Genomic DNA, 25,117 nt, shown 5'->3' with positions numbered 1-25,117 from the left:
CACAGATTCTCCATATCTATGGTCTAAATGTCCCCTGGTCACCAGTTGCTTTTGTGTTTTTATTGATAAGTCCCTGTCGGGGTTGCTCGGAAGCTGAGCTACAGAGAGCTTCCCAGTGACGCGGATGACATGACGACATTCTGTCCTTCACTCTTACAGCAAAATGATTTTACTCTTTTTTTTAAAAAAAAAATATTTTATTCATTTATTTGACACACATAGAGAGGGGGTACAAGCAGGGGGAGGGGCAGAGGGAGAAGCAGGCTCCCCACTGAGCAAGGAGCCTGATGCGGGGCTCGATCCCAGGACCCGGGATCACGACCTGAACCCCAAGGCAGACGCTTAACTGACTGAGCCACCCAGGGGCCCCAGAAGGATTTTACTCTTAAAGAACAATTTCATTTGGGGGCCCCTGACTAGCTCAGTTGGTACAGCACATGACTCTTGGTCTCAGGGTTATGAGTTCAAGCCCCACCTTGGGCACGGGGCTTACCAAAAAAAAAAAGGGACAATTTCATTTTAGTTAGAAACAAGTGGGATTTGAAATCGTATCAAATGAATCTACAAGAGTCTTCCACTGTGTGTGGCACAGAGCTTCTAAAAATCTTTAGAATTTCCTGTGATGAGAGTGATAAAGGCATTTTTGTTATGTTAATGAGGTGACTATTGGAAAGCACTGAAAGATGGGGCTGATTGCCAGGGGAACCAGCCTTGTGTGGAGAGGGTTGGAACTTTCACCCGCCCCCCTGCACCCCCACCTCCGGGGAGCAGAGAGGGGCTGGAGGTGGTATCCATCGTCAATGGCCAGTGATTTACTTAATCAAGGCTTTGTAAGGGAGCCTCCATAAAACCCCCAAAGGACAGGGTTCAGAGAGCTTCCGGGTTGATGGGCCCCTGGAGATTGGGGAGGGAGTTGGTCTGGAGAGGGCACGGAAGCTCTCTGCTTCCTTTCCCCAAGCCTGGTCCAATGCATCTCTTCCATCTGCTCTTCCTGAGTTGAGTCTTTTTGTAACAAGCTGGCGATCTAGCAAATAAAAATGTTTCTCTGAGTTCTGTGAGCCGCTCTAGCAAATTAATCAAACCCAAGGAGGGGGTCTTAGGAACCTCTGATTTGTAACCAGTTGGTTGACCAGTTGGTGACCACCCGGGCTGGTGGCTGGCGTCTGAAGGGGTGGGGACAGTCTTGTAGGACGGAGCCCTCCCCCTGTGGCTTCTGACACATCTCTGGGTAGACAGTGTCAGAACTGCGTTGGACTGGGGCGCCTGGCTGGCTCAATCAGCAGAGCGTGTGACCCTTGATCTTGGGGTTGTGAGTTCAAGCTCCATGTTGGGTGTAGAGATTACTTAAAAATGAAATCTTGGGAAAAAAAAGAATTGAGTTGGATTATAGGACACCCAGTTGGTGTCCCAAGAGTTGCTTGTTGGTGTCCCCCACCACACACATTGGAATTGGTACCAGAACCAGTTTAAGGGGAGAATCCATTTCCTTGCCTTTCCCAACGTCTAGAGGCTGCTTGGATTCCTTGGTTATGGCCCCTTCCTCCATCTTGAAAGTGCATCTTTCAACCATTGCTTCCACCGGCGTGTCTGCGATCGACACTCCTGCTTCCCTCTTTCATTTATACAGACCCTTGTGATCACGTGGCGCCCACTCAGAAAATGCAGGATAACCTTCCATCTCAGAGTCTTCAGCTGAATCATTTCTGCCACATCCCTTCTGCCATGTGAGGGAACAAATCCACAGGTTTCAGGGATTAGGGCACGGGCATCCCTGGAGGGCCATTATTCTGTCTGCCATAAGAAGGTAATGCTCTCCAAAGACATTTCTATCAAATGATTTTACTTAAATTTACATAAAGTTGAGAAATCCAGGATAGAAAAAAACGAGCCAGGAACATGAGTGGGAGGAAAGCTGTGACCTGTGGATCGCAGCCTCAAAGGGGAGAGAGAAAATCGGGACCACAACAGAAAGCAAAGGCAATTTTGTCTTCACGTGGATGAATCTGATGATGCCTCAAGTCCATGATGGATCTGGACGTGTGTATCTTCCAAATGCGGAAAGCATTTATCTGTCTTCACAGGAGGAAAAACCAACAGAGACAGGGGAATAGCTAAAATGCAAAGGAAAGTGTGTGTTTGAAAAATTCTCATGGGTAATTCTCTCCACACAAACTCTGGGGGAAGGCAGCTGCTCGAACATCGTTTTCCGATGAGACTTTGAGACAGCGCTAATTTTAGGAACTGATCATTTGCATATTGATGGCCAGGAGACATACAGAAATAACTTGTTTATTACCCATATTTCTGTTGTCCTTGCTCCACCTCAATTAAGCTTTAGAAATTAAATATCTATGTGGCTTCAAGACATCTTCTAGATCTGGCATTCAGTGGCTTATTAATTATTCATAGATTAAAAGTCTTCTTTCCAATTTTATCCCAAAACAAGTTTTAACACTTTTTTCCCCACAATGTGTTGAAAGTTGCCATCTCAAAGAAGCAATGTTATTGTGTAGAATATGAAACGCTTTATCACAGTGCGTGCTATACTAGAAAGACCATTGGCTTTGGTATGGGATATATCTAGACCTGAGCTGTCCATTAGGGTAGCTGCTGGCCACATGTGGCTATTTAAATTTAAATTAATTAGGGATGCCTGGCTGGCTCAGTTGATGGAGTATGTGACTCTCAATCTTGGGGTTGTGAGGTTGAGCCCCACATTGGGTATGGAGATTGCTTAAGAATAAAATCTTAAAAAAAAATTTTTTTTAAAGAGTTTATTTATTTATTTATTTGACACAAAGACAGAGACAGCTAGAGAGGGAACACAAGCAGGGGGAGCGGGAGAGGGAGAAGCGGGCTCCCCGCTGAGCAGGGAGCCCCATGCGGGGCTCGATGCCAGGACCCCGGGATCATGACCTGAGCCAAAGGCAGACGCTTAACGACCAAGCCACCCAGGCGCCCCTCTTTTTCTACATTTAAAAAAACCATTTTTTAAAAATTAAGGTAAAAGGAAATACACTTAAATGAATTTAAACTCGGGGTGTCTGGGTGGCTCAGTCGGTTAAGCATCCAACTCTTGATTTTGGTTCAGGTCGTGATCTCAGGGTTGTAAGATTGAACCCCGAGTTGGCCTCCCCGATCAGTTGGGAGTCTGCTTGAGATTCTCTCTCCCTCTGCCCCTCTCCCCACTTGGGTGCCGCACGCTCTCTCTCTCTCTCTCTCTCTAAAATAAATAAATAAATCTTTAAATGAATTTAAACTCAGGTTTTACAGTTATACTAGTCACGTTTCGAGCACTCACTAGTGACAGATGGCTAGTGGATTCTTCACTGGACAACGCAGACGGGGCACATCTTCATCACTGTACAAAATCCTATTGGACAGCACTATTCTAGATATAATCTTGGCTCCTGTTTTTAATTATGTGATGGTGACAGAGTTTTTTCATTTTTTTCAATTTTCTGACTTTCTTAACTCATCATAAGAAAAGACGACATCTACTTCCTAGTTAGATTTTATAGCCATACATGATGTTTCTGGAATCAGGTCTGACACTAGATCCTCAAAAAAAAAAAAAAAAAAAAAAAAAAGAATTACTTGTTATTTCCCTCATGACCCCCGGTCCCAACACTATGGCCAAATACAGACATAGGGTGATCATAGCAAAATTATTTAAAGATCCAATCTGTCTTGTCACTCAACTTTTCACCCCCCAATCACTTGAATCAATTCTGATAATTCCAGTTCTCTCCAAAGTTCTTATTCTAAGTATAAATTCTCAGAAATTCATTGATCAACAAATCTGCCATACTGCATATATGTGGCCAAAAAGCACTGCTTTATAATGGAAACTTGGAGGCAAAAATATACTCCAGAAAAAAGGAATTTTTCTTGATGGTAAAAATCCAGCTATTTGGATAAGAGGTGAATAATATTTTTTGGCAAGAAGCACTGCAATAACATGGAATGCTCAAGAACCCCCAGATTGGTCCCTGGTTACCAGGCATCTTTTCCTGCTAATAGTGTTTAGGAAGAATCTTTGTTAAATGGATACCCATTCACCTAATCAGTGTCTGGGGACAGGTGTCTGTGACATAATAAATGATTTTCCCTACTTAAAAATTTAATGAAATCTATTATCTGAAGTGAGAGCAACTTATTTCTCAATATTATATTTTCTTATGCCATGGGCAATACAGTCAAAAGAAGATGGTATGGGGGCACCTGGGTGGTTCAGTCAGTTAAGCGTCTGCCTTCGGCCCAGGTCATGATCCCAGGGTCCTGGGATGGAGCCTCTGCATCGGGCTCCCTGTTCAGCGGGGAGCCTGCTTCTCCCTCTCCCTCTGCCACTCCCCTTGCTTATGCTCTCGTGCTCTGTCTCTCTCAAATAAATAAATGAAATCTTTAAGAAAAAAAAAATAAGATGGTATGGTATCTTACCTGTTTCACTGATTTTAATGATATTTTTGAGTGAAGCCGGCATTTCCTTCATCTTTGCTTTGAAAGGCTCATAATTTTCAGGGTTCAGATCATGGCCTTTGCCTTGAATGAGAAGACAACATTCTTCTTCTTCTTTTTCTTCTTCTTCTTCTTCCTCCTCCTCCTCCTCTTCCTCCTCCTCCTTCTTCTTCTTTTTAATATTTTAAAGTAATCTCTATACCCAATGTGGGGCTTGAACTTACAACCCTGAGATCAAGAGTCACATGCTCCACGGACTGAGCCAGCTGGGTGCTCTTGGAGGATAACATTCTGAGTGGTTATTTCCCAGATGTGAAATGGGAAGCCAGTTCCCAGAGAAAAACAATTCTTAGGACATCAATATTTGAGCAATTCACAGAGGGTGGTAGCCTTTCTAGGAATCGGCCAAGACTCCTTCATGTGGAGCTCTGAACTCCAGCTACAGGTGTTCAGAGGAAGTGGGAGGACACCATGATTTGAAGATGTGGGAGGTCAGGATGGACATCATTTTCCCTCCCTGCCTCCTGCAGACAAGTCCCGGGGAATTAATGTCTGACCCTGCTCTCTGCTCGGAAGGATGAGTTGGCCGCTTAGCAGGGACGCTGGAAGTCATGTGAAGAAATGTATCAGTATTCATAAATGAAGTCACTGATGATAATTTTTTCTAATTTTTCCAAAGTCTGAACCTCGCTATTGAGAACACTAACACGACTCTCTGAAATATCCCGTGGGTAATTTGTACATTTGAAAACCATCTACAATCTTGGATATTATCACCCCGGTTTTTGTTCCCATCTACTTTCTCCAAACGGTGAATCCCACCATAAGAAATGCCAAAGCATATTTCTCAAATGCCCTGTGGGATAATTTGGAGATCTTCTCTACCAAACACTTGCTTAACTAGGAGGGTGCATGCTAAAATCTGATCAGGATGTGTCCTAAGGCAGAGATTCCAAATCTTGCTTTCACGTTAGAGTCATCTTTGAAAAATTCCTAAGATCCCAAGAAACTTACTCCCCATGTTTCCTTCATAAGTTAAACATAGAGGTGCCCAGCTGCCTCAGTGGGTAGAGCATGCAACTCTTGATCTTGGGGTTGTAAGTTCGAGCCCCACGTTGAGTGTGGCGATTACTTAAAAAAAGAAATCTATGGAGCACCTGGGTGGCTCAGTTGGTTAAGCGTCTGACTTGATTTCGGCTCAGGTCATGATCTTGGGGTCATAAGATCGAGCCCCACATTGGGCTTCACCTGGGCATGGAATGTGCTTAAGATTCTCTCTCTCTTCCTCTCCCTTTGCCCCTCCCTACCCTCGCTCTCTCTCTCTCTCTAAATTGAAAAAAAAAGTAATCTAAAAAAAAAAAGTTAAATAGAATTACCATATGACTCAGCAATTCTACTTCTAGGTACATACCCAGAGGAATTGAAAACAGGTCTTCATAGAAAAACTTGTACATGAATGTTCATAGTAGGACTATTCATAAGACCCAAAAGGTAGAAACAACTCAAGTGTCCATCAATGGGTAAACACAATGTGGTTATCAATACAGTGGAATATTATTCAGCCATAAAAAGGAATGAAGTACTGATATGTGCTTCCACATGGATGAATCTCAAAAACATTATGCTAAGGGAAAGAAACCATTCACAAAAGGCAGCATATAAATGACTTTGTTTCTGTGAAATGTCCAGAATAGGCAAACCATAGAGACAGAAAGTGGATTGATGGTTACCGGGGGCTGGAAGAGGGAGGGATGGGGAGTAACTGATTAATGAGTCTGTTCAGGTGTTTCATGGTGGAGACAAATTCAGGAACCAGTTAATTAAGAGGATTATGTTACTAAGTTCTCTCTCTCTTTTTTTTTCAGATTTTATTTATTTATTTGACAGAGAGAGACACAGCGAGAGAGGGAACACAAGCAGGGGGAATGGGAGAGGGAGACAGGCTTCCCGAGGAGCAGGGAGCCCGATGCTGGGCTTGACCCCAGGACCCTGGGATCATGACCTGAGCTGAAGGCAGATGCTTAACGACTGAGCCACCCAGGCGCCCCTTATAGAAACATTTAAATATGAGTATCAGTGGGGTGCCTATCTGGCTCAGTCGGTAGACCAGGCAACTCTTGATCTCCAGGTTGTGAGTTCGAGCCCCACCTTGGGTATAGTGATTACTTGAAAATAAAATGAAAAAATAAAATAAAATAGAGTGTCAGTAACCACACATCTCCCTGGGAAAGCATTAGGTTATAAATAACAGGAGGCAGGATTTCTTCATTTAAGAAGGGGAGGTCCCTATTTCACATCTGACTCAGCCTGGGCCCCTTCCCTTTGGAGTACTCCTTCCCAAATGAACAGAACCTAGAGCAGCCTAGGGACGTCAGAGCCACCAGCCCTAGAGCAGGTGGTGTGGCCTTAGGGGAGGGAGGGACAAATGGGAGTAGCTTTTAGGGGCGGATTGCCTACTTCTAAGCTCCTTTTGAAATCAGCAACATAGGGGAAGTGGGTTTTCGTGACCTTCGGAAGCCGAGGTCACTGTGGGTAGATCTGAGCCAGAAGAAAGCAAAATTAAACTCAGTTTTGCAGAGTTTATAATAGGCTCACACAAACCTTTCTTTTAAATAGAGGAGATTACACCCACAATAGGATACTTTAAATAAAACCGAGGCTGTACATGGAGCTCCCTCTGGAAGGCATCTAGCCCTTCAGCTATAACTGCTGTCCAGAAACTGGCCTTAATCCTCCTGCATTATTCATAGATTTCTAAACGTATTATTTGAAAATTTCTATTTGCTTAGTATCATGCTGTAATCCATGTTTTAAGCAATTTGGTTTTTAATCGGTATTTTTTTTTTGTATCTGTTCATGTTTACCATGTGGTTCTAATTAATTCCTGGGGGGGAGAGGTTTTTTGTTTTTTTATTTTGTTTTGTTATAAGTAGACTCCACATTCAACGTGGGGCTTGAGTTCATGACCCTGAGATTAAGAGTTGAGTGCTCTGTGAGCCAGCCACACGCCCTAATTAGTTCCTGTTAATTGCTCTCTCAGGTTAATTAGTGATGGCATCATGATTGATGTATCCATTCTTTTGATGATTGACATTTAGCTAGTTACAACTTTCTTCCCAATAGCAGGCGATAACACAATCAACTTTTTCTGCACGTTTCCAGGTGCCTATATGAGACTCTGGGAATGGGGTTGCTGATCCAAAGCAATTCAATGCTTGAATCTTTTTTTTTTTCTAGATGTAGCCAAATTATCCTCCAAAGTGGTTGTGTCTTCTCCAAAATCCACTCACTACCAGTTTGAGTCTCTGTTGCTTCACCTCTTCATTTACCCTTGGTTTTGTCCTATTTCCTATTGTGGATGAGAATAGTATCTCATGGTGGTTTTCATGGGCATTTCCATGATCGCCAATGAATCAGTCTTTCCCAGGGCACCTGGCTGGCTCAGTCAGAGGAGCATGTGACTTGGTCTCAGGGTTGTGAGTTCGAGCCCCATGTTAGGTGTAGAGATTACTTAAATAAATAAACTTTTAAAAAAATCTTTTTGTGTGGACACTTGTGTTTTTTCTTAACTGGGCATTTGCTTACCAGAGCCTTGGGTGCAAACAAAATGAATTAGGAGGAATTAGAATTCCCCTAATTTCAGGCCTCATCCAGGGAGCGCACATGAGGACTGGCTATCCCGTGCTCTGAGCCTGCCCTGGACATCATAAATGACTGTGGGGTGTCCGAGACACGTAAAAAGGATGGAGACCGTCCCTGGAGGTCTCAGCCCCGGGAAGCCTCCTCCACGAGCCCCACATACCTGTCCACAAATCCCTAGATATCAGTTTGCACCCTTGACTATGGTCGAGCTACCTAAAATATTCACTCAGTGCTAGTCCAGAGGGTGGGGAGCGTTGGGTGTCGGCTGCAGGGCAGAGTGGTTATTCCTGCTGGCCTGACTTTGTGGTGTCCTAGGGTGTTAGGCCACTCTCTCACTCTAGGACGGGTCGCCAAGGGACGCCTTGGTTAGGGGACGGAGAGCTGGTATGTGGGGACGCCCTCATAGGCATCTCTCTATGACATGGACAGGAACGAACTGTATTCCTGAGATGGGAAACAGGCCATCCTTGAGGGGACTCTTCTGGACCGAGTACTGCAAAATTGGGTAACTTCCCCTCGTAAAACTTTTCTAGTGTTTCGCATGGGTTAAAAGCTATAGGTTCTTCAGCAAGGTAAAATAACGAGTGACATTTGCAGCCCAACCTCCAAGGCAGGGTATTTCGGTCCATATGTCAAGCACCTACGTATAGCTTGGGAGGTGATGGGGGAAGCCTGGGGTGATGGGGGGGGGACACTAGCATCCCTCCTATGGGGCCTTTAACGGGCGGTGATCCCAGTGATTGTGTTCAGGGGACGCCTTGGGTCACTTTGACACCAGGAATCTCTGACATACCCTGTGTGGGATGCCACCCAGGAGTCGCTGGGTTTTGTTTTGTTTTTTTTTTTTTGGATAACGGACCTTCTCTCTTCTCTCTTGGGGTGCCGCCGGAAACAATTCAGATTGCGAAATTTAGGAAAGGACTGAGTTCCTGTAACACCACATGGCCTCAGTGGGATCTATCCGTTAAGATTTCCTCTGCAGGACACAGGCAAATGGACCTAGGGGACCTTCATTGCTCTACACCGGGACCCCGACCTAAGGGCCTCTTGCAGAACGTGTTTGCCCGAACGGGTCCGACTAATAAACTCCCTCCTGACATATTGGATGGTAATTATCTAAGTAGACCTCCTCAGAATAAACCCAGGTTGCTGGAGGAAATACAGGCCCGCCTTGGCAAAGGGGATGCTGACTCTCACTCTTCTCACTGCTCCTCCTAACAGATGTGGGAGCTTCTCCCTCATTTCTGGGTTAACGGCTATAATTGGAACCAACTGTTTCTAGTTAGTCTACCCCAGGACGGGAACTTTCCGGAATATTCCCAAACAGCTGCCGAAACTCCCTTTGTATCAGGCACATTCCCTGTCTTCTCCGGCCTGACATGGACAGCCTAATTTCACTCAGGAAAAACAAATGAACAAAAATCTGGGTCTGCTCATCTGTCTGGGCTGACAGGTTTTAGGACCGGGAACCTCCTTTTTCCGCCTTCGGGCAGCACTCTGCCTCTTCTGTCTCCTCCCCTTCTCTCTCCTCTTCCTGTTTCTGCACCATCTTGGGTACTGCGGGCCTTTGGACACCATTCACTTCAGATTTCCCCACTGGTGCCTCGGGTAAGAACTGACAATGGGAAACAAACTGATTGGCTTCTGAAAGAGAACCCAGGAGGAATATAATTTGGTATTTAAACTATAAACATGTCTTGAAAGTGATCAACATTAAATCTGAAACTTTTATTCTACCAAAATTTACTGAAGGTCAAATAAGCTCATGATCTCTGTTGCAGTTTTTTTTTTTTTTTTTTTAAGATTTTATTTATTTGAGGGGCGCCTGGGTGGCTCAGTCGATAAGCGTCTGCCTTCGGCTCAGGTCATGATCCCAGAGTTCTGGGATCGAGCCCCACATCGGGCTCCCTGCTCTGTGGGGAGCCTGCTTCTCCCTCTCCCACTCCCCCTGCTTGTGTTCCTGCTCTCGCTGTCTCTCCCTCTGTCAAATAAATAAAAAAAATTTTTATTTATTTGACAGCGAGAACACAAGCAGGGAGAGCAGCAAAGGGAGAGGGAGAATCAGGCTCCCCGCTGAACAAGGATCCCAATGCGGGACTGGATCCCAGGACCCTGGGATCATGACCTGAGCCGAAGGCAGATGCTTAACTGACTGAGCCACCCAGGTGTCCTGAAATGAGTGGATTTTAAAGGTACACTGGGAGAATATTGAAATTCTGCTTTCTCTCTGTTCAAAAGACAAAGTTTTGCTAAATTGTTGGTCTACTCTTGATAAGAAAATGTAAACAATGCTGTTCTCTCTTTTCTTTATCTGCCCAGGAAAACCAGTTTCTATATTTTGTCTTTTTAGGTCTTTGATTACTTAGTTAAAACTTCTCAGTATTAAAGGAGCTAAATTTTGCTAACAACTATATGACCCTACATATTTGCCTTTGGAATCTTATTGTCATTTTGATCAAATAAATAAAATTAAGTTTTGGGTTTTATTTTATTTTTTTATTTTTTAACTTTTTTAAAGATTTTATTTATTTATTTGAGAGAGAGAGAGAGAAACAGCATGAGAGGGGAGAGGGTCAGAGGGAGAAGCAGGCTCCCCACTGAGCAGGGAGCCCGACACGGGACTCGATCCCAGGACTCCAGGATCATGACCTGAGCCGAAGGCAGTCACTTAACCAACTGAGCCACCCAGGCACCCAAGTTTTGGGTTTTATAATGATCTGTAATCCTACGTAGGCATGTGCTTTATAACTTTCTGAGGTTTTTAACAAACTTCCCCAAGATTTCAATTATAAATGAAGTCTTTTGGACCAATTAGGCTTGTTTATTTGGTATCTTAAGTTACCTGGAAAGCACCATCAAACAAATTATGATAAGCCTTAGGTTATGTTGTCTGGGTAAATGCTCTAACTATTCTAGGGATGATATGCAATTCCTAAAGTTTTACTATGTTCTGGTAATAAGGTCATCACTTAACATTGTAATTATTAAAATGTTATATGTCCAGGGCGCCTGGGTGGCTCAGTCGTTAAGCGACTGCCTTCGGCTCAGGTCCTGATCCCAGGGTCCTGGGATCGAGCCCAGCATCGGGCTCCCTGCTCAGCAGGAAGCCTGCTTCTCCCTCTCCCACTCCCCCTGCTTGTGTTCCCTCTCTCGCTGTGTCTCTCTCTGTCAAATAAATAAATAAAATCTTTAAAAAAACAACAACAACAACAACAAAAAACAAAAAAAAACTTTCTCTTAAGAAAAGTGTGACTCCAGAAACGGAATCAAGTATGCATTTGTAAACAAACTGAAGCAGTTAACTTTTCTCTCTACACCCTCTGAAATTCAAAAGGTCTCTCTGAATATTCTTTCTTCCATGGCAATTATAGTCATTTGCATAAGTTCAATAAGAATCTGTTCTCCCTGTAACAGAACACCATTAGAAACATTGGTTATTTTGCCAAGGCTTTGACTGGAATGTCATATTTGAGAAAGACATGTATAATTTCAGATATGACCAGACAGCTTTAAGGAACTGAAGTTGACTTTATGAAACGTGGAGCCATAAAGCCCCTTGGAAGTGTTGGCCTGATACCTTGCTTCTAAAGTTCCCAGCAGCCTCCCCGGGGTGAGTAAAGAATGTCGCTTCCTGGCAGGTGCAGGAAACTCAGGATACTTTGGGGACCTCGTGAAGAGGAATTCACCCAAATCTACAGGTATTGCAGTCATGTCTGATGGCAAGTGCTTGGCTTGGCTTCTGGCCTGGAGAGGCTACTAAGAGTTCAACCTAGGGACTCTTTGTAAGAACTTCCAGCAAAGCAAATTTTAGAAGATCTATATGGCCGGGTGATGGGTATTAAGGAGGGCACATGTGGTGATGAGCACTGGGTGTATATGCAACTAATGAATCATTGAACACTACATCAAAAACTAATGATGTAATGTATGGTGACTAGCTGAACATTAAAAAAAAAAAAAAAGATCTTTATGGCCAAGTGCTATTCTTGCTGAGCTTATCTAAATAATTAAAACAAGTGGGGCGCCTGGGTGGCTCAGTCGTTGGGCGTCTGCCTTCGGCTCAGGTCATGATCCCAGGGTCCTGGGATCGAGCCCCGCATCGGGCTCCCTGCTCCGCGGGAAGCCTACTTCTCCCTCTCCCACTCCCCCTGCTTGTGTTCCCTCTCTCGCTGTGTCTCTCTCTGTCAAATAAATAAATAAAATCTTTAAAAAAAAAAAAAAAAAAAATAATTAAAACAAGTGTTAAAATTGGACTTGTTTTGCAAACAAATTAGTCTTGACTTGGCTACATCTAAAAATGAGGGTTATTATAGAGAGAAATTACGTTTCAATAACCCACCTTTGTGGATGTTAAATCCTAGTTCTGATTGTCTTTAAAAGTTGTTAGCCTAAGCTAGACAACTTGAGGTTAAACTTCAGAGTAATTGACACAATAGCTTTGGCTGCCGTTTTGGTGGGTCTCCAGGGACTTACGCTAGGACTACACATAAAATAAGCAAAACAGTATGTTTACCCGGCAGGACTCTAAATGACACTTCCCAGGTGCTAGATGCACTTAACCAAAAATTAGGTGAGGTCAGAGAGGGACTTCTCAAAAACCAGGCCAATGTTGATTATCTACTATGACTATGCCATTTAGGATGTGAGGAGTTTCTTCATATGCGTTGTTTTAACATTACACCTAACTCTTTTTTTTTTTTTTAAATATGCCTTTCTTTTTTTTTTTTTTAAGATTTTATTTGACAGAGAGGGAGAGAGAGAGACAGCGAGAGAGGGAACACAAGCAGGGGGAGTGGGAGAGGGAGAAGCAGGCTTCCTGCTGAGCAGGGAGCCCGATGCGGGGCTCGATCCCAGGACCCCAGGATCATGACCTGAGCCGAAGGCAGACACCTAACGACTGAGCCACCCAGGTGCCCCAACATTACACCTAACTCTTGCAAGGAGTCCCTATTAATAGGGGACATTGGTGATCAATTAAATAAGATCAAGATATCCACTGGTCTGTTTAATGGAATTGGGAACTGGGGATCTTATTAAGAGATGTGATCACAATTTTGAGCTTGATATTCTTTTGCATGTGTTGATGCGTGGGTCACCCACTGTCCATCACGACCCCCCGAAACCATACCACGGGTCTCTAGACCAAACCCTGGATAGATTCTGCCATACAGCATGCGGCCCCATTTCAGCAGGAAGCAGCCAAAGTGGTCATCGTCCTGTCCCCTAATGTCCCGTTCCCTAATGGCAGTTAAGGATTCTATTCCAGAGGGAGGAATGAGTAAGGAAAGGGTTAAGGGATAGGCAGGGAAGGTAGGGGGCCTCTGGCTGGGCTCTGAAACTCTTCCTGGCAGGCAGAAGTGCTGAGACAGAGTGAGCAAGAGATAAGGGAATAGACCAGACCACCTGGCCCCGGATGTTAGGGAGTCATTTTCTTTGGCGGCTACCGTGTGGTCGCAGAAAATGACCAGACATCAAAGAAGTAAGTCACTAAGGGTGTTATCAATAGTCCCTGCTCAAACCAAGACAGCACAAGAATCTCAAGGCCACAAGCTGCCTTGTCAAGTTTACAATAAAAGACTGGCCCTAAAAACCCTCAGTGGCAACCCATTTGGGACCCCTCTCTAGAGAGCTTTTTCTGTCCTTTCTGCTCTCACCTTCACTTAACAAACTTTCACTTCATTCACCCTTTTATATGGGCGAGATTCATTCTTCCACTCCGGGAGACAAAAACCCTGCAATCCTACATTACTATTGTAATGAACCTGGCCCTTGTAAGATGGTGAACTTAATCAATACATGTTGTGTGTGTTCTGACCCCTCCACTGGCCTGCCTCTCCCCATCTCTCTCCCTCTCCTCGGGCCTCCCTCATCCCTGAGACACAACGTTGTCAAAATTGGGCTCATTAATACCCCCACTATGGCCTCTCAGTGTCCAAGCCAAAGGAAGAGGCACACATTTCCCAGTTTAAATCAAAAGCTAGAAATGATGATGCTTAGTGAGGACGGCATGTTGAGAGCAGAGACAGGCCAAAAGCTGGGCCTCTTGTGCCAGTTGGCCAAGTTGTGAATGCGATGGAAAGTTCTAGAAGGAAATGAAAAGTGCTATTCTGGGGAACACACGGATGAGAAGAAAGACAAACAGCCTTATTGCTGATGTGGAGAAAGTTTAATGGTCTGGATGGGAGATCAAAGCAGCCACAACATTCTCTTGAGCCAAAGCCTCATCCAGAGCAAGCCCCTGACTCTCCTCAATTCTCTGAAGGCTGAGAGAGGTGTGGAAACTGCAGAGGACAAGTTGGAAGCTAGCAGAGGTTGGTTCGTGAGGTTTAAGGAACAAAGTCATCTCCATAACTTACAAGTTGCAAGGTGGTGTGTGCAAAATGAAGCTCTTCTTCCTTCTCATTTTCTTTTCTTTTTTTTTTTTAAAGATTTTATTTATTTATTTGACAGAGAGAGACACAGCGAGAGAGGGAACAGAAGCAGGGGGAGTAGGAGAGGGAGAAGCAGGCTTCCCGTCGAGCAGGGAGCCCGATGCGGGGCTCGATCCCAGGACCCTGGGATCATGACCTGAGCCGAAGGCAGCCGCTTAACCGACCGAGCCACGCAGGCGCCCCTCCTTCTCATTTTCTGTGTTTTTTCTTCAGTTTTTTTGTCCCACTGTGTTGCTGCAAATTCTTCTGTGGATTCCAGATGCCTCCCAGAGCTGTTTCTGTTTGTGGAAAGCTGTGTAATTGTTGATCTTCATCAGGGGAATGGAGGCTGGGGTCTCCTCTACCACCATCTTGGTGATATCACTTCTCCAATCTAGGAGTTATTTCAGTATCTCTTGTATTTGCACATAGAGGGTTATATATAAAATAAAATAACTTTTATTTATTTATTTATTTATTTATTTATTTATTTATTTATTAAGGATTTTATTTATTTATTTGACAGAGAGAGACACAGCGAGAGAGGGAACACAAGAAGGGGGAGTGGGAGAGGGAGAAGCAGACCTCCCACCGAGCAGGGAGCCCGATGCGGGGCTCGATCCCAGGACCCCGAGATCATGACCTGAGCCAAAGGCAGACGCTTAACGACTGAGCCACCCAGGTGCCCCATAAAATAACTTTTAAAGTCATAATCTTTTCTTTCTTTTTTTCGGGGGGGGGTACAACTTTTTTTTTTTTAAGATTTATTTTATTTTATCTATTTATTTGAGAGAGAGAGAGAGTGAGAGAGAGAGAGAGCACAAGAGGGGGTAGGGTCAGAGGGAGAAGCAGACTCCCTGCCGAGCAAGGAGCCTGATGCGGGACTCGATTCCAGGACTCCGGGATCATGACCTGAGCCGAAGGCAGTCGCTTAACCAACTGAGCCACCCAGGCGCCCAGTCATAATCTTTTCTCGGTCTCTCTCCCAAGTGTCTAGCATTACTGGAAACAAATCAACTGATGTATTTTTTTTGAATGGACGATAAGCAATTTTGGCTATGGTGTGGAGATACAACAGCTAACATTTATCTGCAAGTTCTTCCAACTTAGTTGAATACAATATTCTTTTCTTTTCTCAGGGTTAATAGAGACGTAGCAGAGAGATAAACACACCAGCTGATCAACAGAAAAAGATACATTTAAGAAAGAGATCCAGGAGATGGCCTCTGACAGGTCCAGGAGATGCTCTTTGACATGGAGAGAGTATGTATACTACCCTTTGAGGGCTCTTAATGCCTTTGATTCCTCTGTATCTCATTATTTTTCCACGAAATACAGAGTACTATGGCCTTTGTTATTTATTTATTTATTTTTTTAAAGAAAAGGCTCTGCTTACATTTCTTTAAAAGATTTTATTTATGACAGAGAGAGAGGGAGAGAGAGAATACAAGCTGGGGGGATGGGAGAAAGATAAGCAGACCCCCATTGAGCAGGGAGCCTGATGCGGGGCTCAATCCCAGGACCCTGAGATCATGACCTGAGCTGAAGGTAGATGCTTAACCGACTGAGCCACCCAGGCACCCGTCCGCTTACATTTTTACTTATTCATGCATCTCATCATACCAGAAGGGGAAAATCCGGACGTATTATGTAGACTTTTTCTCTCCATCATGGGGTAATATATATTTTTTAAAGATTTTATTTACTTATTTGATAGACAGCGAGAGCAGGAACACAAGCAGGGGGAGTGGGAGGGGGAGAGGCAGGCTTCCCATGGAGCAGGGAGCCCGATGCGGGGCTCGATCCCAGGACCCTGGGACCATGACCTGAGCTGAAGGCAGACGCTTAACGACTGAGCCACCCAGGTGCCCCCATCGTGGGGTAATATACCTTGACTCTGACCACAACCACTTCATACCTGAGCACAAGTGAGTCTATGGATGTTCCTCCAACTGTTTCTCTGAGGCCGTGGCCATGCTTTTGACCATCCCATGGCACAAGGCAAACTCACTAACTCTATCCATGAGTGTTTCTGCTCCTTCTCATTAGCATGCTTTCAGAGGCTCATGTCTTATCTGTGACCAATTAATGCACATTTCTGCGTTGCCTTAGAACTTGCAATAAATGAATTGGACCAAAGATTCAGCTACTATGGTATGGGTAGAATCCCCACATGCTAGGAAATAAGGAGGGCCACTGAAGTGAGTTATTTTCATTGGTAACCTAATGTTTTCTAGTTGGGGTACTGATTATGATTAATCATCACAAGGATTTGTGTTATATCCTTGTTTATTTATTTATTTATTTTTAAAAGATTTTATTTATTTATTTGACAGAGAGAGACACAGTGAGAGAGGGAACACAAGCAGGGGGAGTAGGAGAGGGAGAAGCAGGCTTCCCAGGCACCCCTGTTATATCCTTATTTAAAAGTCAGAAAACTGATGGGGCGCCTGGGTGGCTCAGTCGGTTAAGCGTCTGCCTTCGGCTCAGGTCATGATCCCAGGGTCCTGGGATCGAGCCCCACATGGGGCTCCCTGCTCAGCGGGGAGCCTGCTTCTCCCTCTCCCACTCCCCCTGCTTGTGTTCCCTCTCTCGCTGTGTCTCTCTCTGTCAAATAAATAAAATCTTTAAAAAAAAAAAAAAGTCAGAAAACTGATATTTAACTCAGAGAGTGAAGCCACAATTTTGACATGAGTGTAAGTTCTAAGAATCCATAGGCTGGCACCGTCATTTCTTGTCTCTGTGGTCTCCATAGTCATGACAAACTCACACTAAATAAAGAGCTATTGCTTTTGGGGAAGTATAATTCATCTGGTGTTGTGCAACTTTATAAAAGTTCCTCCTGTTTAGGACTGGTGAAGGATAGCCGAAGAATAAGGAACTTCTTTTTTTTTTTTAAGATTTTATTTATTTATTTGAGAGAGAGAGAATGAGAGACAGAAAGCATGAGAGGGAGGAGGGTCAGAGGGAGAAGCAGACTCCCCGCTGAGCAGGGATCCCCATGTGGGACTCGATCCCGGGACTCCAGGATCATGACCTGAGCCGAAGGCAGTCGCTTAACCAACTGAGCCACCCAGGCGCCCAGAATAAGGAACTTCTTACCCCCTCTACGTTACTAGTACGCAATATCGTTATACAAGTTATATCTGAGTCTGTTGTGAGTCTTAGCAGGTATTACACATATATACGTGATGAACATGAGGGGTTGAGAATCAAATGAGGCATGCCTCCCAAGATGAGATCACTGTTTGCTGAGTGGAGACAGAGAAACAGTTAACACTGTGAAATAAGTGGATCCCAGGGGGACATCAGAGAATGCCTCTCTAAAGATGGAACATCCAATTTGTGTTACTTCCCCTACCTCACAGTGAAGAGACCGTCCCACCATCAAGTTCCTCACACATAATCAAATTACAACTCCCTTGAGTTTTCCCAGGCTGTGTGGGTCCTGCTGCATGGCAAGCCCAGAGGAACGGTCCCCAGGGCGCAATTACATGTCAAGAGAAAGGCGGAAGGTCACCCGCTCTCCTGAGACCCGACTTTGTAAAGTGGCTTACAGGTAAGGGGCACTATATTCAGTGGGGAAAAGTGGACAATTTTGGATTTTGTCCCTCTGTCTCATAGAGATTCATGAAAATCAAAGACATTTAGATTATTTTGTGTAAAAATCAGCATATTTCTTCTTTCTTTTTCATCATTATAACTTTTTATTTTGAGATAGTTTAAAACTCATGAGAAGTAGCAAAAATGGTACAGAAGAAGCAAAAATGTACATTCAACCCAGCTTCCCCTAATGATAATATCTTTTATAACAGTAGTCATTGTCAAAACCAGGAAATTGACAATGATCCAGTACTATTTTTTTTTTAAAGATTTTATTTATTTATTTGACAGAGAGAGACACAGCGAGAAAGGGAGCACAAGCAGGGGGAGTGGGAGAGGGAGAAGCAGGCTTCCCGCCAAGCAGGGAGCCCGATGTGGGGCTTGATCCCAGAACCCTGGGATCATGACCTGAGCCGAAGGCAGCCCCGCTTAACCGACTGAGCCACCCAGGCGCCCGACAATGATCCAGTACTATTAACTCAGATACAGACTTTGTTTCAAGGTAATATTTGACAAGCTGGAAAATACTGCTGATGAACACAAGAATTCCTCAGTTGCTTTGTCCATCCACCCCTTCTCAAAGAACCACTTTATTTGGTTGAACCAATCAATGCCAGATACTCCAGTACCAGTCTCTAGTCAACTGGACTGTTGCAGATGATTAAGGTCAGGGCTATCAATAGAATTTTTGCCATGAGAGACATATTTCATATCCAGAGTGTCTAATATGGAAACCATTGGCCATTTGTGGTGTTTGGGCCCTTGAAATATGGCTAGTTCAAGTGAGAATCTGATTTTCAAATTTAATTACTTAAAATTTTAAGTTTATTTTTTATTTTTTTTAAAGATCTTATTTGTCAGAGAGAGAGACACACACACAGGCAGGGAGAACGACAGGCAGAGGGAGAAGCAGGCTCCCCACTGAGCAAGGAGCCTGATGGGGGACTTGATCCCAGGGCTCTGGGATCATAACCAGAGCCGAATGCAGATGCTTAACCAACTGAGCCACCCAGGTGTCCCTAAATTTAAGTTTAAATTGGCGCACGGGGCTACTGGCTATCATATTAGACAGTACAGATATTGGCCCAAAGGACACTCCTTTTTTTTTTTAAAAGATTTTATTTATTTATTTGACAGAGAGAGACACAGCGAGAGAGGGAACACAAGCAGGGGGAGTGGGAGAGGGAGAAGCAGGCTCCCCGCTGAGCAGGGAGCCCGAAGTGGGGCTCGATCCCAGAACCCTGGGATCACGACCTGAGCCGAAGGCAGACGCTTAATGACTGAGCCAACCAGGCGCCCCCCAAAGGACACTCCTAACCCCAATCTTGATCCCAGCCAGCCAAGGGAGACCAGAGACCAGCTCTCAAGTGTGAAGAAGAAAGCACCTAGCATAGGGCTTTTCTATTCCATATCTGGATGAGGATCCCCAGTAGAAGAAGAAAATAAGCCTGATATCCGTTGTTTCCTTCCCTCTTAGCATCCTCATGAGTCCCTCACCATGTAGAAGCAGGAGGCAGAAGAGGAGTGATAGTACTACGTGGATTCTTACAGCACATGCATAATCTCACTGATGTCCTAGAACTTCAATCACAGTAGGATCCCATTCTCTTGGGCACCAGTGATGGGTAAGGGAGAATATAAGCTAGGAATCTTCTCTTTTCTCAAAAATTCTCACCAAGGTCACTTAGGTCAACAGCCCATTATGAAATAAAACCTTACAGAAAGTACCAGGTGTTGAGAATCCACTCAGTTCTGCTTCCCCAGGATGGAAAGATTAATGTTGAGCGGGACGTAGAGACACAGTTAAATCCATTATAATGAGGAATGAGATGGAGTTATGGGGGCTTGAGAGAAGATTTCCCTAAAGACAAAAGCATGGGGTCTAGGGCTTTTAATTAATATAAAGTCATGCTGCGAGATTGTCCTGCCACCAGGCCTCCATGCTGTATTCGTAACACAACTTGAGTTCTGTTTTCCTGTGAATATGATGATGAATCTGTATATGGTAGTTTTAAGACATCGGATGAGGGCTTCCAGGTTTGTCCTTCCTCAGAATGTGAAGAAGAGATAACAGTAGAGCCAACACTTGCTGCTGGACCTCAGTCCTGTGAGGAAGCGGTTTCCAAGTAAGGGGAATGATTACACGGGGAATGTTGATGGTAGTATTGGATTCCGTTCCTCGATATCACAGGGGCGCATGAGAATCAGGGGATTCGGGTCACTTACACAGGAACCGGGGAGAATGAATGAGCTTATTTATCCAGTCTTACCAACAAACCAGAAATTTCTGAATGAGGCCAATCACCTCTTCCTTCAGAAGTCTTGAGAGCTGTACACAAAAAGGCAGTAACGGATGCAAAGACCATTGATTGAGCTGGGAATCAATGCGAGTAACTAACTCAGTGCTCTGGGAAACAGCCTGCTCTTGAGGCTGAAGGATGGAGTGGGGTCCCTGAAGTGGTGTGCTAGAAATTGTTCAGCACCAGTTCCCCAGAGGAAGGTGGGGGAAATCCTTTATTTGTAGTGTTGGCCGATTTCTGTGGGGTGACTGCTTCCATCATGGTGGATTGCAGACTACCAGCATGATGACCCGGAGCATGGCTTTGGAAATAGGTGTGCAGTAGCCCACCACTACAAGAGTATTTTCACCACACAGATACCTTAGATGTAAATAACTTTAAGAGGGGAGTGTATAGAGGTGCCTGGCTGGCTGAGTCAGTGGAGCATACGACTTGTGATCTTGGGACCCTGAGTTCAAGCCCGACTTGGGTGTAGAGATTACAAAAAAATAAATATAACTGAACTTAAAAACAAAAGAGCACAGAGTATAGTAAGATGTAGTAAAATAATTAGAAAGTAATAAGCTTTCAACATTTATTACTTTTGTTTGTAAAATAGGTCTATTTAAATGAAAATTTTATAGAATTTAATTTTCTGTTAACAATGTTAACATGTTGGGGAGCCTGGGTGGGTCAGTCGTTAAGCGTCTGCCTTCGGCTCAGGTCTGGATCCCAGGGTCCTGGGATCAAGTCCCACATCGGGCTCCCTGCTCAGCGGGAAGCCTGCTCCTCCCTCTCCCACTCCCCCTGCTGTGTTCCCTCTCTTGCTGTGTCTCTCTCTGTCAAATAAATAAATAAATAAAATCTTTAAAAAAAACAACGTTAACATGTTTAACAATCTACGCACTAAATTCCCGGAAAATGTAACAATCCAATCCCATGATCTGGGGTGAGCCGGCTCCTGCCTACCAGTGGCTTCCTTCCACCTCCTAAATCCCCACCACAGCCACCCACTGGAACCCAGCACGCACAAGCACCATAAGAGAACAGAAGGTGGTGTATTTACCCTCAGTGCTTTGCATGGGGCTGACATAATCCATGGCTGATTTTGTGGCCCCAGACATAGCACCAAGATTTAGGAGGGCAGGTCAAGGTTCTCTCACATGACTTGCCCAAAACCCTTTTGAGAAAAGAGCTACAGATTCTTTTTAACTCCATTTCTCCAAATACTTGTTCTTTTTAGCCTTAGTCTATCTATCAGTTTCCCTGTGAATCCCTTTCATGTTGAAGTGAATAGAGATATCAAGGAATATATAAGGAGTCTGGGGATCAAGGATTACATGTATAGAGCAAGAAATCAAGAGAATCTAAGAAAATGTCAGTGAAATTAGATGACATTTCATGATCCCACAGCATCAATCATGCAATAACTACTGTACCCACAGAAATCAGTGCTTTGGTCCTCTTTCATCACAGCCCTTCTTAGGAGCTAGGACTCTTGCCGTATGATTCCCCTGGTCTTGATTCGTTCCACATTTCCAGCTCCCCAAGACAGAGATTGGATTGAGTTGGTTGTCCTCATCCAGAAAATATCACCTGTGTTAGGGCAGATTTCTCACAACCAGGCACTTACTTCATGAACCACACTAGCTCACCCTATAGATCATGATTATCAACTTTGGCTAAATATTGGAATCATTTGGGAAGCTTTAAAAGTAATGATGCTGAGGTCCCACCTCTAGCCCCCTGATTTAATTGGTCTGGGCTGTGATCCATGTTTTGGGGAATTTTTAAAGCTTCCCAGGCGCAGTCAAGTTTGGGGAACTGCTATGGGAGCATGTATTCCACCCATGAGTCAATTGGTAATTCAGTGTTTTTATTCCAACAGTCATAGGATACCAATTAGAGCCATCTATTTATTTATTTATTTAAAAATTTATTTTTACCGAATGACCCCAAATACTTATTTGACTAAATTCTATTTCATGCATAAGCGTGATGGCCCCCCTGTTTATTAGACTTTGGCAGTTAAAAAAAACCAAAAACCAAAAAACCAGGCAGCCTCATCCAGAACAGTGCAAATGCTAAGGGTAAGATTAGTCTACAGTTTTACTGTAGGATAAATACATATTTTTTTTTAAAAGGTCTCTCCTTCTGGCCCTATCATCTCTCAGTTTTGACCATTAAATATAGACACATTTTCCAAAAATCACTGCTTCTCCAAGATCCTCAATGCCGTCATCATCCATCTCTGTTCATTTTTCCTGAATGACTTCCAGTATGTCATCTGTAAAGTCTCCCTGAATGATGATTTCATCCTCTCCTTTTACTGAGGCATGACAGGAGAATTTTTGAGCAAAACAAACAAACAAACAAACAAACAAAACAAACAAAAAAAACACCCAACACTGTGCTTCTTTCTTAAAAAATTTTTTTAAAGATTTTATTTATTTATTTGAGAAAGAGAGAGAACGGGAGAGCATGAGCTGGGGAGGGACATATGGAGAGGGAGACAGAGAATCTCAGGCAGACTCCAAGCTTGGTGTGAGCCTTACTCGGAGCTCCATCTCACAACCTGAGCTCATGATGTCAACCAAAATTAAGAGTTGGATGCACAACCAACTGAACCACCCAGGCGCCCCTCTCTGTGCTTCTTTAAGATCAGTTTTGAAAGTTGAAAGGCCACACATTCCTGTTACAGATTTCTTTTTCCGCTCTGGGAATTTTGGCAATCCTAACCTTTTGTGATACCATCTTCCTTTTTTGCTTTATTTGACCCCTTCCACCTCTCTTCTGCTTCTTCTTCTCTTCCTCTTCCCCTCCTCTGCCTTACCCTTCACTAAGTCCAGCTTCTTGTTTCTGTGAATTTTCTGCAGTAAATTTTGCAAACTCATTTAGAACATTCTCCACAGTAAAGGACTTAGAGTGGGTAGTGTGCATCTAACTTGCCCTCAGGTATTGCCCCTCAGATCTCCTTTGCCATCACGCCCACCAGATTCAGAAATACCAGGAGTCATCTCCCAAACTGCCAGCTGAAGCAACACATGCCCAATCAGGGCAACTTAAACAAAAGAAGTTAGGTATGACCACTTTGGACACTGGAATAATAGGAGAAGAGGTAGAATGGTCAAGACACATTTGGTTTGAGAGATCCCCTTAGTTCTACTCTCCATATATCTGGTTAAAAAATCTTTCTGTCGGGGCGCCTGGGTGGCTCAGTTAGTTAAGCGACTGCCTTCGGCTCAGGTCATGATCCTGGAGTCCTTGGATCGAGTCCCGCATCGGGCTCCCTGCTCGTCAGGGAGTCTTCTTCTCCCTCTGACCCTCCCCCGTCTCATGTGCTCTCTCTCTCTCATTCTCTCTGTCTCAAATAAATAAAATAAAATCTTTGAAAAAAAAAATCTTTCTGCCCAAGTCATCTCTTAAAAAAAAAAAGATTTTATTTATTTATTTGTCAGAGAGAGAGAGAGAGAGAGCACAAGCAGGGGAAACAGCAAGCAGAGGGAGAAGCAGGCTCCCTGCTGAGCAAGACGCCTGATGTGGGACTTGATCTCAGGACCCTGGGATCATGACCTGAGCTGAAGGCAGATGCTTAACTGACTGAGCCACCCAGGCATCCCCCAAGTTGTCTCTCTTTTGAGAGTCTAATGGAACTGTCCAGTAGAACTTTCTGTGATGATGGAAATGTTCTATTCTGCATTAGCCGATGTGGTAGCCATTTGCCACATGTAGGTATTAAGCACTTGAAATGTGGATAGTACAGCTGAAGAGCTGAATTTTAATTTAATTTAATTTAATTGAAAGTTTAAATGGCCCCTTCTGGCTAAGGCCATTGTTTGGACAAATAGCTCTAGCTTGTAATCACATCCCTTTCATTTTTTTTTGGTGAACTTATTTCTTTCTTGTTTTTTAAGATTTCATTTCTAAGTAATCTCCACACCCAGCAGGGGGCTCAAACTCATGACCCCAAGATCAAGAGCCACACACTCCACTGACTGAGCCAGTAAGGCGCCCCTTGTGAACTGATATCTAACATTTTCCTTATTTTTGAAACTCAAGGGTTCCAGTCAAGGTCCACATGAGGAGCAAGAATATTCACAGGCACAAGAATCAGGTAATTGGCTGATATAGAGATGAAACTGGGGGTGTGTCAGTGGGTTGATGGAAATGTCCTGTGGTTTTACGTGAAGATAGTCTTTTTTTTTTTTTTAAGATTTTATTTATTTGAGAGAGAGAGAATGAGAGACAGAGAGCATGAGAGGGGGGAGGGTCAGAGGGAGAAGCAGACTCCCTGCCGAGCAGGGAGCCCGATGCGGTACTCGATCCCGGGACTCCAGGATCATGACCTGAGCCGAAGGCAGTCGCTTAACCAACTGAGCCACCCAGGCGCCCTTACGTGAAGATAGTCTTGAAGTCCTTTGTGGTGGTGATGATCAAAAGCAATTTTTCTTATCTCTAACACCATCCTCCCTACAACCAAAATGCGAATATGAAGTATTTGTAATCTTGGATGTAATGTCTGGAATGGATTCCATATTCCAAACCCTCTATTGGGGATATTAAACACATTCTCTTTTTATTGTCCATAGAAGCTCTATGAGAGGATCCTATAGACTCTATTTCAAAGACAAATAAAGCAAACTCAGAAGTGAGAAATCTTCCAGGTAGGAGGGGAGGTGTGGCAGCACTGGATTGTGTTTGGTTTAACTAAAAGGGGCCTGTTCT

At 44.0% G+C, this 25,117-nt stretch overlaps 1 protein-coding gene across 12 annotated transcripts in view; it reads left to right on the top strand.

Moving 5' to 3' along the window:
* The first annotated feature begins 9,639 nt into the window (after window positions 1–9,639).
* CARD8 (caspase recruitment domain family member 8) overlaps window positions 9,640–25,117 on the top strand; it is a 33,217-nt gene continuing 17,739 nt past the window's right edge. The window contains exons 1-8 of one of the 12 annotated variants that reach the window (XM_078062691.1): window positions 9,640–9,708; window positions 11,594–11,710; window positions 14,551–14,707; window positions 15,037–15,192; window positions 15,650–15,773; window positions 17,938–18,069; window positions 19,591–19,738; window positions 24,452–24,506. In XM_078062691.1, the coding sequence (XP_077918817.1) occupies window positions 24,471–24,506 (36 nt within the window). In that variant the 5' untranslated portion in view covers window positions 9,640–9,708; window positions 11,594–11,710; window positions 14,551–14,707; ... (3 more) ...; window positions 19,591–19,738; window positions 24,452–24,470. Of the gene's footprint in view, window positions 9,709–10,120; window positions 10,293–11,593; window positions 11,711–14,528; window positions 14,708–15,036; window positions 15,193–15,649; window positions 15,774–17,878; window positions 18,070–18,404; window positions 18,616–19,590; window positions 19,739–24,451; window positions 24,507–25,117 lie in introns of those variants that run through there. The other 11 variants (XM_078062687.1, XM_078062688.1, XM_078062685.1 and 8 more) reach the window with 11 other exon arrangements.

This window comes from Halichoerus grypus, chromosome 15 (assembly GCF_964656455.1).
Source record: "Halichoerus grypus chromosome 15, mHalGry1.hap1.1, whole genome shotgun sequence".
In the NCBI taxonomy this organism is placed as follows: domain Eukaryota; kingdom Metazoa; phylum Chordata; class Mammalia; order Carnivora; family Phocidae; genus Halichoerus; species Halichoerus grypus.
The sequence above is the reverse complement of the archived record's forward strand: the minus strand, read 5'-3'. Positions and strand labels throughout refer to the sequence as shown.